This window comes from Scardinius erythrophthalmus (genome assembly GCF_964197995.2).
Source record: "Scardinius erythrophthalmus genome assembly, chromosome: 4".
In the NCBI taxonomy this organism is placed as follows: domain Eukaryota; kingdom Metazoa; phylum Chordata; class Actinopteri; order Cypriniformes; family Leuciscidae; genus Scardinius; species Scardinius erythrophthalmus.
The window spans coordinates 53201925-53215311 of record NC_138224.1 but is presented as its reverse complement, the minus strand read 5'-3'; the positions used below and the strand labels follow the sequence as shown (position 1 = coordinate 53215311).

The 13387-nt window shown below is 40.2% G+C and overlaps 1 protein-coding gene across 1 annotated transcript in view; it reads left to right on the top strand.

Moving 5' to 3' along the window:
• Positions 1-13387, top strand: part of LOC308689597 (uncharacterized protein) — a 30648-nt gene that overhangs the window by 1699 nt on the left and 15562 nt on the right. The window contains exon 3 of the mRNA XM_081363401.1: positions 1131-1240. Within this exon, the coding sequence (XP_081219527.1) occupies positions 1156-1240 (85 nt within the window). The 5' untranslated portion in view covers positions 1131-1155. The remainder of the gene's footprint in view (positions 1-1130; positions 1241-13387) is intronic.

Sequence of the window (13387 nt, the reverse complement as noted above, 5' to 3'; positions counted from 1 at the left end):
CTAATGTCGTGAAGGTAACTAACCATTCATGGTAAATATAAAAAATAAAGACAAATAGAAAAGAAAATAACAACTGGGGCAACATTTTTGTTTATTCATCCATTTATATTCATTCATTTTATTTAAATTAGCACTGGTTAAAATGTATAAAGCAGGAACAAGATATGTAACAATATTTATTTATAATACACAGTTTAAATATCACACATATCAAATTGTATTTTCATTTGCGTCCTATGCTGGCTACATGATTGCTGGCTGAACAACTAAACAGTGTGTTTTAGAACTCTATCGGGGGTACAGTTGGTACATGTGTGTCTCAACTATACCCCGCTGGCCACCTCGCACATTTCTCTAGATTTTGCAATTACCTTGCATGACACAATACCATGAAATATGCCCGTTTTTAGGGCACAGAATAACGTTTGTGGTGATACCAGTTACGTTTAACAGTCACATAAGGATAATAAGCTAGTCATTGTGGAGAGCGCATGGTGAAGTGAACGTCATATCTTAGAAAAAAAAAAGTTTTTCCGATTTCTTCGGATCGGAGATGTGTCCGTTGTTCAAATTTCCCACGATCAAAGAGGACACTAATACGCACGTGCACAGCAAAAATACAACTTGTTATTTAAGCAAGTTATTTAAGGTGTCTCAACTGTACACAGTCTACTCTAAATTACCTTAAAAAGAAATGGTCTGATATAAAGGTGGACATTAAAACCAAAGCTGCCATAGAATAAGGGTTGTATCATTTTGCATAATATGCTTTTATATGTTCTTACTTAATTCCATAATTGATAGAATATTTTCATAAGGCTCGTGTGACAATATATGTCATTTATTTTATAAATTGCAAATTAATAGCAATGTTTCCCACAGGTGGTGGTGCGATAGACTTGTAGAACAATTCGTTGTGTAATGTTTGCAACTTCACTTCATTGCCTGTAAGAGTCGCCAACGGACAAAAACAGTGAGAAATATACGTACGCCAGACATGAAATTGGCGTGGAGGAACGCACATTCTCGCGTTAATTTCACTGTTAGTACATACGACCGTGAGCGTGAAAGCTGCCGTACGCAAAGTTTTTGTGCGTACGCAAGATTGATACATGAGGCCCCTGGTGAAGCGACTGACGCAACACTATTATAAAGATGGCGTTTATTAAAGAGGAGAGTGAAGACGTGAAGATTGAAGAAACATTCAGAGTCAAACATGAAGATACTGAGGAACACACAGGTTAGTTTAATTATCAAAGTCTTTCTTTAGTTATTCTGTCATGCGTCTCTTTATCTATATTTACTACATGCAACCCGTGACAAAGTGAATGACGTCACACATTAAATTAGGAAAAATAATAAATTGCCAAAACAAGGGAAATAAACTGAAAAACACTTTCTTTTTTTGAGAAAGTAATGTTATAAATGCTGTTTTTGTGTTTGTTATATTTTTGTGTGATGCACATGGAAGTTGACAATATTAAATATTCTTCACAAATACTTTTCTGCAAAACTGAACACAGTAGAGAGGACACTATTTCTCTAATATGTTGATGATTGACAGATTTAAGATCTGTTTGTAATTAAACAGTTCTCCTGGGTCAGACTGTGGGTTATAGTTATATTTCTAGGGCAATTTCACAAGGATCTACGGTGGCGCATTGCTGCCACATACATATTATTTTTTCCACTCAATTATGTCGTAATAACGAGATATGTTGTTTTGACAACATCTTTTCTCGTAATAACGAGATATGTCTTTAAAACTACATATTTTCTATAGTGGTCGTATGCTATATGGGATTTTTAATGGCCGATGCGATGCCGATATTGAGAAAGAAATCGGGCCGATTGGCCGATATGAGGCCGATACAATACATGTGAATACAGTAAATGAGACATAAAGGATACTGGTGAAACTAAATGAACATTTATTGTACATAATATTTATGCAATATTCTTTTTGCAATAAAAAAAATATTTACTAAGAAATTAAAATGTAACGGAAAGATCGGCCGATGCCGATATCTAAAAAATTCCAAATATCGGCCGATATATCGGCCTCGACGATATATCGGTCGACCACTAATTTTCTAGGCCTTAGGACATGTGTAGTCATGTACAAAATATGCCTTTATCCACATAAAATTAATATATATATATTTATATAGCCTATCATGCCTTATACTTTTATGTTCAAAAAGCTGAAGCAAATAGTAGCAGCCCCCAATCAGAGGCGAACCTACACTGGGGCTCCAAGCTAAATGAATCAGTGAGGCCCTTTTTTTAAAATATATTATATATATACCCAGGGGGCAAAGGGGGTTTAGTAGACATGGGCTGCTGTAAAAGGTTGTCATATAAAAATGAAATCTATGATGTCTGAGGATCACAACCTGGGTGGCCAACCCGGTCAACAAGCTGCTGGAAACTTGTAATTAGGGTCAAAACAATGTTACCTCAAATTCGGCTTTAACTCTCAAAATCACCCAAACATGCTAAAACGGTTTAATTATATTCATGAATCATGAGCCATATCTCCCTGATACTTTATGCTAGAAACAAAATGAGCACACCTTTAGAAAGAGTGGAAGGTAAGCTTTCATCTGATGCCTCATGTAATTACAATGTAAGAGTTAACAATGCCTCTTAATTCATAGGTAGGCAAAAAAAAAGAAAAAAATATTGAATGTTCCATTTATAATCGGCAGCATTCTTTTCCCTTTGTTGTTAAAATAAACAAATTTCCATGTAAAGTTAACTTTTACTTGATGAAATCATATTTTGATTTTTGTTTTACTAACCAGACAGTCCTCATGGCCCATAACACATTTAGAGGGAATTCAATGTCAAGCCTATAATAGCCTGTCAATTCAAACCAGGACCAAGAAAGAAGTTTACCATTAACTGGTGTTAATTGTATACTGCTCTGCTTTTGTATGGACAGTATACCGTTTGCATATTTATACAATATTTATTATCTGTATTGCAATGTCTAGTATTTGTAATATTCTTTCACAAGTGGGATAGCTTTATTTATTCTATCGAAATAAAAAAAAAGGATTTTAGGATTTTGGGTTATGCTGGTTACTGTTCAATCCAGATGTTTGGAGTGTGAGACAAAGGTACTGACAACTAAATGTTGAAAGACTAAAACAAACAGGAGTCATGTGTGGAGTAGGTTTAAAAGTATTTACTGATTAAAACTGTTACATTAAGTAGCAATTTGTACCAAAAAGAAAAAAAAAAAACAATTAATGAAACAGACAAACAGATTACAATTCAGGGTGATAACTAATTTCTGTAATAATGAAAAAATTCTATAATAATTTATACAATTTGTTTAGCTGTTTCGGAATCACCGCTGCTGTCGCTGCTCTCTAGTGTTTCAGCATGCTGTATCCTACTACATTTGGTTGTCAACCCCTGGCAACGGCATCCTATGTAGCATGGAATTGCCCTCTTTGCATAGGAGCAGTTCTTCTGAAAACCTTTAACACAGCCACATGATATTGCCATGGCCAATGACACAGGCCAGGCAGGCTGTGTAGATGGAATTGGAACTTCAACTGCTTGGCCTTCATCCAGAGACCATCCAAAATTTCTGAAGGAGGCAATTTCTGGCTTGGCAATGTGTGCATTCTTGTCAATAATGGTTGCCAGAGCTGCCCGTTTAAGGTGGAAGAGAAATGCGTTTTCAGTCGGAGGAAGTAGCTTTAAGAGTGTTGATTTGTTGTTCAAGAACTTGTATGCTCTCAGTGTCCCCAGATCAGAATCTTCAAAGTGATCAGCTGAGGATGTATACACATCTATGATGAGGCCTCGTGCCTGGTGAAGCAGGTCATCTGTTATGTCATCAGTTGTGTTTTGACCAAACTCTTCAAGTGCAGGTATGTCCATTCTCATGCTGCTTTTGAACCAAGACTTCTTACCAGTGAAATAAGGATAACTAGTTGTATCTCTTCCGCTATGACTGTGGACAAATGGCATAGCACAGCATAGTGAAGGTCCCAGTGCTGCTACCATTTCATGTATAGGTAGATAGGCATTCTGCGTTGTTCTCACCCACAGCTCTGGCAGAGCACTGAGGTATGTTGAACCATAGTACAGGCACATGACAATGATGTCTGTGTCATTGGCATGGATGACAACTCTGCCAACTCCTTCATTCTGGACACTGTAGAGGGTGTGGAGTATTATCCTTGTGTCTGCCTCCTTCTGTGTGGACTCAAGAGCAGGAACATCCCTGACAGAACCATCTGCAAGCACAACGGTCTTTATCTCTTCTTTAAATCCACCACCCAGGTAGATACGAGTCAGGCCAATAGGAGGCTCGAGAGAGGCATGCTCACACCACCTCTCACAGAGGAATTGAAGGAGATTTGCTTTATTGGCTGATACAGAAAAAAACTCCTGTGGATCTGGAGCTGTGAACTGCTCACTAACTTAGCTGTGAATGTTGTGGCGAATTCTAAGTTCTTTTTGGTTCAGGTCTCAAAGAAGCTTTCTCGGAGTCGAAGTTCCAGGTTCGGCTTCTGGCTGGCTCGCCAATTATGTTGTGGCGAATTCTAAGTTCTTTTTGGTTCAGGTCTCAAAGAAGCTTTCTCGGAGTCGAGGTTCCAGGTCAGAAGAATTTACTTTATTGTAAAAAACAACAAAGGAGAAGCCAGCTGGACATCTGACGTTATAATTTTTTTGTATCTATCAGCAATGTGTCCAAATGTTTTACCTTTGTGAAAAGACCAGTGGCGTATGGCACACATAGCATCAATGACAACTGATGTTTTTCTGTCACTTGGAGGCAGATCAGGAATGATGGTCACTCTGGTCTCCTCTTTTAGGATCTTCACTACGCTCGCCTTGGTACCAGACCTCATACTGCCATCTTCCTGGAAGAGGGATGGGGGGAAGTCACTGCACTCATGTTTGCCAATAAAGTCAATAATGTTGAGTTCTCCACCACTGGCAATGATCTGTGTCATACGCAGAAGGGCAGTAACTTCTTGGCTCTTGCCAGGTGCTGAAGATTTTCCACCAGATGTCTTTGTTTTTTTGTTTGGTGTGGAAAGTGTTGAGCTTCACGATGCTTGTTCTGTTCTGAACATTGGACAGTGACTCAGACAACGCTTGTAGACCCAATTCCTTCACATGTGTTAAGTTGTCCTTGACTGTGGGTTCCGCACACTGTCCTGTTGATATGTTTATCAAGCATGGTGTGGCTACTGTGAATGGGTTGGTCTCCACTGCTGCAATAACCTTGATAACCATTTCTGCATCCCTGGTGACACGACTATGGCCAGATTCATGGTGTGGGCTGGATGAATGGAGATGTAACATGGACTTTAGCTCTGCAGAGACAGCTGCAGTGAGGGGTTTGGTGTAGACCCACTTTATTCGGGCTGCAGGGTTGAGCGTAATGCCATCTAGTCCACTCGCTTCCTTGGCATCTGTATTGTAAGTCTGCTCCAGAAGCATGTCTGGAGACACACTGTTATGGCTGCCGTCAACTCTCCGTCCAACGAATGCCCCTGTCATCATAGCTGCATGTACCTCTGGGGCTGTTTCAGGCAGTTTCTTCATCTCGGCCAAATACAGAGGCAAAGACTGTTGCCCATATTTGTAGTGACCTGCTGCAGTGAGGTAAGGTAACATTCGCGCTGATTCACAGAGATGTCCTACCCAGTCACCCTCCCTCTCATAATAGATAAATCTATGCAGAATGTCTGACATCTCCAGAAACATTGACCAGAAGGTTGCAGTTGGATGTCCATGCAGTGATTTCTGAAAAAGCAGCATCTGTTCTCGCAGGATTGACAAGTGTGGGTGTGACACTTGGATGACCTTTAGCTTCTGAGTACCCGTGGTGTCTTTTCTAAACAACATCTTCATGACTGTTTCTACCTGTGACTGCCAATGCTCTGTGCCTGTAATAGTCAGCTTTCTCACCAAACATTTTCTTGATGGTCCCTTCCTGACATAGACCTGCTGAAACCAGAAGATCTTCTGCACCAGCATCCCTGATAATTTTGCAAACAGCCTTCATTTAATTGTGCGCTTGGTGAAATCCCCCCAGCAGTAAGACTACATTGCAAAACTCTTCTCTGTGTTTGTCTCTGATTGTAACTGCTAGTTCATATGTGGCCTGATCTCCAGTAATGATGGTATACTTATCCCCAAGTGATGTCTTGACCAGCCTCTTCATCGCTTCTTTGAGGACAGATGGATCAGTTGGAGATGCTGGGATAAGAGGAAGATAACTAATGGTGCTGGCCTCTCTGTGTGGGTGGAGATCCACACAGAAGGCAGAGAAGCCAGGCAGTACCGTTTCGGCCTCTGGAGGAGAATCCAGCAATTGTGAAGTTGTAGTTATCCTTGCTAGGCGCCACACAAGCAAAAGGTCTTCAGCTCTGCCATCTGAGGAAGTCATCACACTGTCAAGGCTCTTAATGTGTTCAAGTGACCTGGATCTCTGTCTGTCTTTAGTTGAGATGTGGCATATAGGAGCTGGTCGGTCAGGGACATCAGAAAGGGTCTTTCTCCTGTCGGATGTTGAAGTAGGGAGTCTGACACCCTCCTGCACTCTACTACTCTCTCTATTTTCGACAATGAGTGCTGTTGTGGCATGGAAACTTCCCCCATCCAGCGTCTTCTTTTACCAATCCAAATTGTCCATGGCAAAGACATGGGGAATCTTGCAGTTCTTGGTCATGGCCTCAGGAATATAGACACCATCTGTTTCTACCTGCAGCATCACCTTTTCACCTTCTGCTGTCAGCTGACGTTGCAGACGCTCATAGCTGATCCCCAGCCCAAGTCTATTGCTCAGTGTAATTAACGACTTGCTGCGTGTCTGATTGAATATATGGTACGCAGTGGCTATGCCCAAAGGTGTTGGTACTCCAAAGAAATTCTGCAGGATGTGCTGTGAGGTGATTTCTCTGTTGTTGCCTGATCGACAATGACTCTTCCTGCTTCAGAAAGTTCGAGCACCTGGTCATGGAGTAGCATAGCTGTAAAGTTGAATAATGAGTCTGGCACTATATGACTTGCAGATGTTAAGGATATGTCAGTTGAGTGCTTCTCACGACTTTGATTTTTGCACTTATGACAATCTGCTCGAATGATCTTAGCTGCTTTTTGTAGGATGTGGTGTTTCTCATCCATATTACCCTCTAGTCGTCTCAACTTCTCAAGAGCATCACCAAGGGGTACGCTGGATGCACATATGAAGCCTGAACCCCATGTCTGGTCAAGGACTGATATGCGTGATCCAAAGTGTTGCTGTAACTTTAATTTCAGTGTGTGGGTTCGGTAAAGATCTGCGGTTTTGACATTAAGCTCCCTCAGTATGTACGGTAGTGGTCACATAGTGACTTCACAAGGAATCCCGACAGGTCTTGGAAAAGAGGGGCCTCCAGTTCTGCAACAAGACGACTAAATGCAGCATCATGAGGGTTTGGCTTAGACTCTCCAGATGGAACACGCTGAGCCTTAAATTTGTTCATGCATGAATTGTGATAGGCTATATCATTTGCTATCATGTCATGGCCTTGCCCAATCAGTCTTAATAATATGTCATTTCTCCCCAGTTTTTTTGCCTTTTCTTCTATGGCATTTTGGCTGCTTTTAGTAGAGACTTTAGACATTGGCTGCTTTCCCTGAAACCACTGTTTATTGCAGATGATACACATCGTCTTTGGATCGAATACCCCACTATTCTGCCTGGTGACCTTGACAGCATCATGCTGTGATGAACTGCATCCTCCAGTTGCTTCACCCAGTTGTTTCCTCTCAGCATATTTAATGCTCTTCTCATTCAAATACAAGTTTCGACATTTCCTGTGCCATCTTGGTGCATTGTCTTCCAACCAGTCCTCTAAAGATGTGTCATGACACAATCTCAGAAATACCTCATCTTGCCGAGCATTCATGGCTTGGATGAAATTGGTTGTTGTCGAGGCCTGAATAGACTGCAGCTTTATGTTGCACTGACCTTGACATATAATGCACTTGGTGTAGTCTGTGCGTGAAGGTCTTTTGACCTCATGCTTCAGTGACACGGCAACTTCTGCCACACGTTTCCTCTGGCTTGTCATAGTGCAGGAACCAAATCTGAAAATTTCGTTGAAATTAGCATAGTTATTTGCCTAGTTGAAACAAGTCGAATAAATCAATAGCAAAAACATGAGGCAAATACTAATAATTTTTTTTATTTATGTACAATACTGTCTCTATCATCATATGGGGATTAAAATTTGCCATATTTTAGTAATAGTAGCACTCTAGGACATCAGTAAATGTGAAGCACTCGTTTGAGGACATTGGGACTATATAATGTTATTTATTCTACCATGTGGTTAGCTAAACTGAAAAAACAACAACATGTGTGTGTGTGTGTGTGTGTGTGTGTGTGTGTGTGTGAGCATGCATTATTTGAGTTAACATGGAAAAACTGTTTTGCTTTAGTGCAGAAAACTGGTAAAAATCAAGAAGTTTAAAATGAAAGTGAGCCAATAAGTGGTCTTCTACTGCTCTCTGCTGGCCATTACCATTACTATTATAACACAGTCAGATTTTGTCAGTGTTCATCACTTCATTTGTACTGACACTTCACATAATTGCTAGTACTATGGTAAATCATAGACCCACTGTCCTCACATGAGGACATCATTTTCTGTAAAAACTACTTCATGTACAAAAACCAATTTTAGTTATTATACTTATTAGGTCCTACTTATCCCAAATAGCAAGAACAATTATAAAATGCACACCAGGCAAACTCTCAGGTCTCAGGAGGTTAAATCTATAAGATACGATTAACTGTTAAATAGCTAGCCTATAGCTAACATTATGGGTAACATTAGCAATCCGACACTATCTTGAGGTATTTTTTTTAAATATTGAGTTCATATATTATGTCTAAATCACTAAGCCAATGTGTCCAGCAAAACACAATGGATATGGATGTCAGGACACATAACATGACCATTTTAATTAGGATGGAAAGAAACAATGCCCCCATGGGGTGAGTTACGAGCTATTACTGTTTTTTAAAAATAAGTCCTTGAAACACTGTTTTCAGTGAGGATCTGATTTTTTTACTGGCCATCATCATTATTATAGTGTTCATATTATAGCGACTTGAAATAAGATTGTTTGATAATGAAAACTGAAAAGCACTTACTAGAGTTCTCAACGGGCCTGAAAATTAAAACCCGACCCGACCCGGCCCGTGGCTTTTAAAGCCCGGCCCGATGTAACCCGACACATCAACATGAATTATCAGCCCGACGCGGCCGTTTTTTTTTTTTTCTCATACACGCATTATCATGATTCATGACCAGCAGACGGGAATTCAAATCAAACTTTAATGTTCACTGCACGCCTTTTAACAATACAAACAATACAAAAACAACTGAAACAATAAACTTTAAATATATAAATAGGCTATATAATGCCTTAAATAAAATCGTCACACAATAATAAATAAAAAGAACTCAAACATGTACCCAGCAGTGGGCGGGCTACGTTTCACACCACACAATTTTTGAACAGTTTTGAAAAATATTCGTATGCTTATAAGGCATCATGGAGGAACAATAGTGCATCCACAGTGGATGGACTGAGGCGAGTTCTCCTCTCTTCAATGGTACGGCCAGCCGCACTGAATACCCTCTCACTGCTGCTGCTGCTGGCCGGCACACAGAGCACCTGCTGTGCCAACTGAGACAGTTTTGGATACACGCAGCTGTTGGTCTTCCACCAGCCCAGCAGGTCCTGATCGTCGGTCATTGTTGGCCTTTGGCGGACGTAACTGTCAACCTCATCCTCTTCTGATTCGGTCTCCCCGACCCCGAATACATTTTCCCATTCATCAAAGCGTGGTGTTTTCTTTGCGGCGGGTGCCGTGCCCGGTGCTGCTGCCGACAACGAAGCACTCGTCTCCTGGCTCGCTTCACCTGGGCCCGCCTCGGGTACCGGTTGCTGGACTTGACATATTGTTGCACATTTTCCCTTTGGTCAGTGGGCAGCATCCGCAACTGATTAAATTTCGGCCACAGGAATGTTGCAGCTTTGTGGAGATCAGTGACAGACTTGGCCATTTTTTCCTGCAACCAGTGCGCATGGCGTTGACGCACAGCCGCCAGCTGGGCAGTATCATTGGCATTTTGCTGGCAGTGGTGTCGGAGTCGCTCTACCCATAGCAGCGCAAGATGCAGTGTGGGATATTTGTCCCCATCCAGTTCACGCTGAGCATCATAAAAGGGCTTCAAAAATGACACCAGCATGCCCAAAGTGTCGGGGGTTATTTTTTCAATCCTGTCACTCTCTCCACGCGCTTCCTGCAGCTCCGCGTAAATGTCACTGATGGATTTAAGGGTCAAATACACAGTGCTGAAGCGTGTATCTATCATCTGCAGGATGGTCTTTGAGAGCTGCGCTGTCATTCCCGACTGCTTTACATATCTGTAGAGACAATAAGAGAGCGTGCTGCTGTTACACAAATGAGTAGCCTAGTGATAATCATCAAACACAAACTAAAGACTCAGATTTTATATTACCTATTATATTATATTATATTATATTATTATATATCACTGTCTTATTATGTTTTTTTTCCTCTCCATGACGCATTTTTTTACTGATGCGACATAATCCAGAGCGACTTATAATAATAATAACTTTATTCAGGACTCAAAAAGGAAGGTATAAAGTACAGGTTTAAAAAATATATATAGATATAGATTTAGGTTATAATAGGATACTAATATTATAAGAGTAAAACATTTCTACCGTAGCCTACTACTTTACCTGACAAGCGCCTTTGATGCTGTCACTGTCCTTCGCCATGCACTTGATAATGACGCACTAGCCATGTTTCCATCAACTTGTCAATCGAATTATCAGAAGTTCGGTAAAAAAAATCATGCGAATTAAGCTGCTGAAAGTGTGTTTCCATCAAACGGCTTTAAAGCGAATAAAAACCTGTGCGTAATGACGTCACATGCTGTTTTGCGATCAAATTGGTATATCGAATTAATTTGAGACATTTTAAGGTGTTTCCATTCATTTTCGCACTGAATCGCACAACATTCAAGCAAACATTTGCGAACAAAGTTTTGCTAAACAAAATGGAGCGCGCCATTTACCAACAAATGAACAATATTGCACAAGTTATAATAGTGCTTATGTGCCAGCTGATAGCGACGTATCAAGTTATAATAAGAAAACAACGACGCTATCAACACATTGCTATGATGATGCAGATGCACGTAAATCCCAGACGACAACGGAGGCGGCCTGTGGTGTGGGAACGACAGCGCTCCAAACAGTTCTGGGAGATTGTGGTTCAGAGACACTTCACGGAAACCCTTTGGTTGAAGCATTTTCGGATGACCAAGACAACATTTGACCTGTTGTGTCATTTTATTGGCCCGTCCCTTTCCCCAGATGTCGCAAGCTCTCGCCCTCCGGTTCAAACCGAGAAGCGTATCGCCATTGCGCTCTACAAACTGGCTACATGCGCAGAGTACAGAGTGGAAGGCGAAACGTTTGGAGTCAGCAAAACCACCGTGCACCGGTGTGTTTACGCCGTGTGCAATGCCATACGAACGAGGATGATGCGAAGATATATATACCTACCTGGAGTGGATGAGGCGCATGATATCTCGCTGCGTAACTCCAGAGCGCACCTTGTGCCACAGGTGTATGGCGCAATAGACGGGACTCACGTCCCGATTAGACCCCCTGCTGAAGGCTACAGGGATTTTGTCAATAGAAAGGGCTGGCCATCAATCGTACTACAGGCTGTGGTAGACGATCGTTGCATCATAAGGGACATTTGTGTCGGCACTCCCGGTAGTGCGCATGACGCGGCAGTCTTCACCACTTCTGACCTGAACAGGTGCGTCTGTTTACCTTGGTAGATGGTACACTTAAGCAATCTCAGATTGAATGAAAATGCAGTTCATATATTATGTTTCATTTCCACATTGATGTACAGTACAGGCCAAAAGTTTGGAAACATTACTATTTTTAATGTTTTTGAAAGAAGTTTCTTCTGCTCATCAAGTCTGCATTTATTTGATAAAAAATACAGAAAAAAAAAATAATATTGTGATATATTATTACAATTTAAAATAATTGGTTTTCAATTTATTATACTTTAAATTCATTTATTAATGATAATATACTTTATTATCATTTATTTCTGTAATGCAAACCTGAATTTTCAGGATCATTACTCCAGTATCACATGATCCTTTAGAAATCATTCTAATATTCTGATTTATTATGAGTGTTGGAAACAGTTCTGCTGCCTAATATATTTGATGAATAAAAGGTTAAAAAGAACTACATTTATTCAAAAAAAAATATATATATATTTTCTAATAATATAAATCTTCTTTACTATCACTTTTTATCAATTTAACACATCATTGCTGAATAAAAGAATTGATTTATTAAAAAAAAAAATTACTGATCCCAAATTACTGACCAGTAGTGTATATTGTTGTTACAAAAGATTTCTATTTTTAAAGCATTTGCTTCTTTTTTTCTTTTTTTTTTTACTTTTTATTCATCAAAGTATCCTAAAAAAGTATCACAGGTTATGAAAAAATATTAAGCAGCAGAACTGTTTCCAACTTTGATAAGAAACTTTCAAAACTATTAAAAATAGTAATGTTTCCAAACTTTTGGCTTGTACTGTATGAGTACCAGAACTAGGGCTGTCAACGAATATTCTAAATTCGAATATATATTCGAATAGTTTTAAAAAACAGAAATTCGAAAGTGAAAATTAATATTCGAATGTGAATTTCGAATATGGAAAAACACGCCCGCGGAAGCAGAGGCGCGGCTGTCTGCTTTGCGAGTGGGCGCGCGCGCTGTCTCGTCAGGGTCGCCCTGTCTAGCACAGCGTCACTGCTGAAAGTTGACTTGCATGGAAGATGGCAGAAAGTGCAGAGCCCAAGTTCAACTCGACCGCAGCAGAGAAAGTGATTTTAAGCCATGTCTGGAAGTACTTTGGATTTTGGTCGGTAGAACGTAAAATTGTGGAGCCAAGACTCCCGCGAGATAAAGTAGTATGCAAGCTATCTATGTAAGATACAGATAGCATACCATTCGACCACTAGCAACATGAGGTCACATCTCGAAAATTGTGTGCCTCATTTTATTTAACGTTAAACAGAAAAGTTCCACGTTTACCACAGCACAGCTCGCTCGGAGCGTTCAATGTCGGTTCTATACTGTAAAACTTCAATTAATGTTAATAAATTTGTTTCAATCACTGAATGAAGCCTGCTATATTTGGGACAAGAGTCGCAACCTTAAATTGCTTGCACAAAACTCTTGATCAGCACTCAACATGTGCTTATTGTTG